Genomic DNA, 4,128 nt, shown 5'->3' with positions numbered 1-4,128 from the left:
CTGCTAATCCATATATGCAATGGCACGTTTGAAATACAGTGCAATCGAAGTGCCTGTCTTGTGGTATACAGTTCGCTGCGTTCACATTTCTTTCTATTATCCACTGACATTTTTAACCCCGACCTACCTTGCATTTTTTTTTATTTTTATTTTGCGTTCTCTTATGTTTCCTTGTCTGGATCAACCCTAGAAACAAAGGTCAGCGTGTTTGTTTGTTTGTTTGTTTGTTTGTGTTTTTTTCTTCTTCTTCTCGAACAAAAAAACGTGTGGGATCTTTGGAGGATCTCAAATCCTGACGCTGGCTTCTTCTGGTTGATTGGCAAATGTGACAGTGATTGACACTCAGCCATGGCAACCGGGCACCCAATCTGCCAAATCCAATAGAAAGTCAGATTGTGGGCTGTGAATGCTTTTTTTTTTTTCCTTTTTTTTTCCAGCATCTCTTCGACGCCACCGCAAAGGATCTCACTGTTGACCCTGGCACTTGGGAACACCAACTTAATCTTTATAGAGTCTGCAAACCCAACTCGCATCAACTGCGTCGCCTATTTTTTTTTTTGCTTCTCTTTCCCCCCACCCCCCACCCCACCCCCACCCCCCCACCCCCAACCCCCACCTCCCACCTCCCATCCCCTGTTACAATCCATTCCGTTTCGTGTTGAGTTTGTTCATTTTTTTTTTGCATTGGGTCCAAGCTTCGTCCTGTGTGTGTGTGTGCGTGTACTTTGTTTGGTGGTGTGTTTTTTTTTTACACGCACAGACACACACGCACAACATTAGAGTCAATGTTTCAGCTGCCAATCCTAAATTTCAGCCCTCAGCAGGTGGCGGGGGTTTGCGAGACGTTGGAGGAGAGTGGAGACATTGAGCGCTTGGGTCGCTTCCTCTGGTCCCTCCCGGTGGCTCCAGCGGCTTGCGAGGCGCTCAACAAGAACGAGTCGGTGCTGAGAGCCAGAGCCATCGTGGCTTTCCACACGGGCAACTACAGAGAGCTCTACCACATCCTGGAGAACCACAAGTTCACCAAGGAGTCACACGGCAAGTTGCAGGCCCTCTGGCTGGAAGCTCACTACCAGGAGGCAGAGAAATTGAGGGGTCGCCCCTTGGGTCCAGTGGACAAGTACAGGGTGCGAAAGAAGTTCCCCCTGCCCAGGACCATCTGGGACGGTGAGCAGAAGACTCACTGCTTCAAAGAGAGAACGAGGCATTTGTTGAGAGAGTGGTACCTGCAGGATCCTTACCCGAATCCCAGCAAGAAGAAGGAGCTTGCCCAGGCCACCGGACTTACACCCACACAAGTGGGCAACTGGTTTAAAAACCGTAGACAAAGAGACAGAGCAGCAGCAGCTAAGAACAGGTTCGTGGTTTTGCTTTTCCTCGATGATTTGAAACCCTCAAATATAAACGGGGTGGACTGGGCAACAGAGAAAAGGTTCTGCGTAATTAATAGTTTTATATATCTTTTTTTTTTACAAAATTCAAGCAAGTTGTCAATTCCAGCCACAGACGTTGAACAGAAACCAGCGAATCTTTTTTTTTTGTGTGTGGGGGCAATTTTAACCTCCATTTATTTGACTTGATGGGATGAATTTATTCCTTACGTTGAACCAAACGAAAACCCCAATTTGTGTTGATCCTTGCTTATTTGCGGCAGTGTTTTAATTGATAAAAAAAAATTGCCTAGCATTACAATTAATAATCAAGAAAAATATGATTGGTTAACCCGCGCTAAGCTGTCTATCCGTCATAATATTTCTTTCTGAATTGAGCTCGAGAACAAATTGAAAAAAGACAAAAAAATACGATACAATTTAGCCATGTTTTCGGATTGTTTTGGTGGATCAACGTTTCACGAATTAATGGTTAGATTAGCCCACAAATCCCATATGTCAAGTGCATTCGACGGTGCTAAAAACATGGGGAGTCTCATCTCTTTCTCCTTTCAGCTTTATTCCGAATCTGGAGCCCTCCCCCCCTCCCCCCCCCCACACACACACATACCTTCGTTTATATTTATACTGTGTTTAAGTATATATTAAATAGACTATTTACACCAAATATATATGTTTCATCGTGCGATGTGTTTTTCATAAACATATTCGATGCCAATATGTCTATGTATGTGCTGAATGTGCTCTTTGCAAGATGTTATTGGTCATCATTTTTCGGTAGAAATCTTCCAGTCTCTTCGCTGTAGATGTGTGTGTGTGTGTGTGTGTGTGTACATAAGAACATAAGAATTGTCCAGGCGAAAGAAGCCCAAGGTCCATCCAGTTAGCCTTCCACCATCCTGGCCGTGGCGTGACATGTCATGTCCCAAACCACTATCTGATTAGATTTCTGTAATCTATCTACATATACTCTGTGTGTGTGGGGGGGTGTGGGTGTGTGAGTGTGTGTGTGTGTGTGGATGTGTGTGTGGGTGTGGATGGGTGTGTATGTGTGTGGATGGATGGGTGTGTGTGTGGATGGGTGTTTGTGTGTGTGTGTGTGTGTGGGTGTGTGTGTGTGTGTGTGTGTTTGGGTGTGTGAGTGAGTGAGTGACTGTGTTTGTGTGTGAGTGACTGTGTTTGTGTGTGAGTGACTGTGTTTGTGTGTGAGTGACTGTGTGTGTGTGAGTGACTGTGTGTGTGAGTGACTGTGTGTGTGAGTGACTGTGTGTGTGTGAGTGACTGTGTGTGTGAGTGACTGTGTGTGTGTGTGGGGGGGGGGCACCTTTTCCCTGGCAAACTCCTCACTGTGCTTTCCCTCCCCCCGAGAGCAGGCTACAGCAGCAAGTCCTGTCTCAGGCATCCGTGCGCTCTCTGAGTGAGGAAGAGGCGGCCGTGGGACCCATGGTGGGCGCTTCCAGTCCCGCCGCCAGTCTGTGCAGCGTCTCGGAGAGAAGCAAAGCGGCCACTTCGGCCATCTCCATCACCTCGAGTGACAGTGACTGCGACATCTGAGAGATACCAGAGAGAGAGAGAGAGAGAGACACACACAGAGACAGAGACACAGAGAGAAAGAGGGAGAGACCACATCGTTGAGAGTGCCTCCAATATCCTCGGCTGCATCCGAACAATGAGTCGAGCAAAGACTGGTCCAATATCACTGGGGGCCAAGGGACCACCAAGTCTCCGCATCATTCCATGATGGACGATTTTTTTTTTTTTTTTTTTTTGCAGCCAGTGGAAGACTTTTAAACGACTACAGTCTTTCAATATTTTTGAGAGAAAAACAAAAACAAAAACTCCTGATCGCCTTTATTTAAAGGATTATATATATAAATATATATATATAGAGAGAGAGAGAGAGGAGAAATAATGATAAAAATAAATACCGATGCGATGCCTCAAAAAACCATTTCTGCCAAGCTGCAACATTTTGAGCACCTGTCCTGTTCCCTTTTCTGGGTATTTCATGTTGAAAGACGATGTTATTATATTTTTGCTTTACTTTAAAGTTTTATATATATACGTTTATTTGCCTATTTAAGACATTTCCTTTGTTAGGTTTGGTATTTTTTATTTTGCTTGTTCCTTTGTGCACAGACTATCGAGTAGAGTAAATGTGCGTTGGATAGTGGACACATAGAGCCTAAAAGAAAATAAAATATTTAACGAACGACTTTTTTTTTTCTTTCTCTGAATCTGTGGTGTCGATAGCCTCCCGACGAGCAACTGCTGCCGCGAGCAGTGAGTTTTTCACGAGCAGAATATCGTTTGTAATGTGTAAAAATTGCCTCGGTTGCTCGGGCAACCTTTTGTACAAACATTTTCGGTCACCAGAGGTTAACGAAATTCACATTTCATCTCATGTAATGTGCATCGGTGGAATCCAGAATGGATATTTAAATCAAAGACTGTCGGAGTGGAGTGTTGGCTGCTGTGGACGGCAAAAGGCCAAATGTCATGTTTCAGTCTGACTGAGCCACAGAGGAGCGAACTGGTTCTGTATTATACAATTTGACGTTAATCGCTTTGAGCTGTGCTCTTTTTTACGTTTGCTCCGACTGCTTTCCATTTGCAGTTTGTGTGTTAAGAGAGTGCATACCTCTCTGCCTTTCGACTTAATCCGATTGCTTTATTTGCTGTGGAAAGAACACACACTCTGCAGCGGCAAAAAAAAAGAAGAAGGATTTTCTCGTGG

The 4,128-nt window shown here is 44.7% G+C and overlaps 1 protein-coding gene across 1 annotated transcript; it reads left to right on the top strand.

Moving 5' to 3' along the window:
• The first annotated feature begins 785 nt into the window (after positions 1–785).
• six6a (SIX homeobox 6a) lies at positions 786–3,123 on the top strand. Its single transcript, XM_007903830.2, has 2 exons — positions 786–1,357; positions 2,765–3,123. Exons 1-2 carry the CDS (start codon positions 786–788, stop codon positions 2,943–2,945), a joined length of 753 nt encoding a protein of 250 aa, XP_007902021.1. The 3' UTR covers positions 2,946–3,123.
• The last annotated feature ends 1,005 nt before the right edge of the window (positions 3,124–4,128 follow it).

Source organism: Callorhinchus milii, unplaced genomic scaffold, assembly GCF_018977255.1.
Source record: "Callorhinchus milii isolate IMCB2004 unplaced genomic scaffold, IMCB_Cmil_1.0 Scaffold9, whole genome shotgun sequence".
Lineage (NCBI taxonomy): Eukaryota > Metazoa > Chordata > Chondrichthyes > Chimaeriformes > Callorhinchidae > Callorhinchus > Callorhinchus milii.
The sequence above is the reverse complement of the archived record's forward strand: the minus strand, read 5'-3'. Positions and strand labels throughout refer to the sequence as shown.

Excerpts from the sequence above, each read along its gene's own strand:
- six6a (XM_007903830.2), top strand. The coding sequence starts at position 786 with ATGTTTCAGCTGCCAATCCTAAATTTCAGCCCTCAGCAGGTGGCGGGG. Across the intron at positions 1,358-2,764 it reads GCAGCAGCAGCTAAGAACAG|GCTACAGCAGCAAGTCCTGT; the intron begins GTTCGTGGTTTT and ends CCCCGAGAGCAG.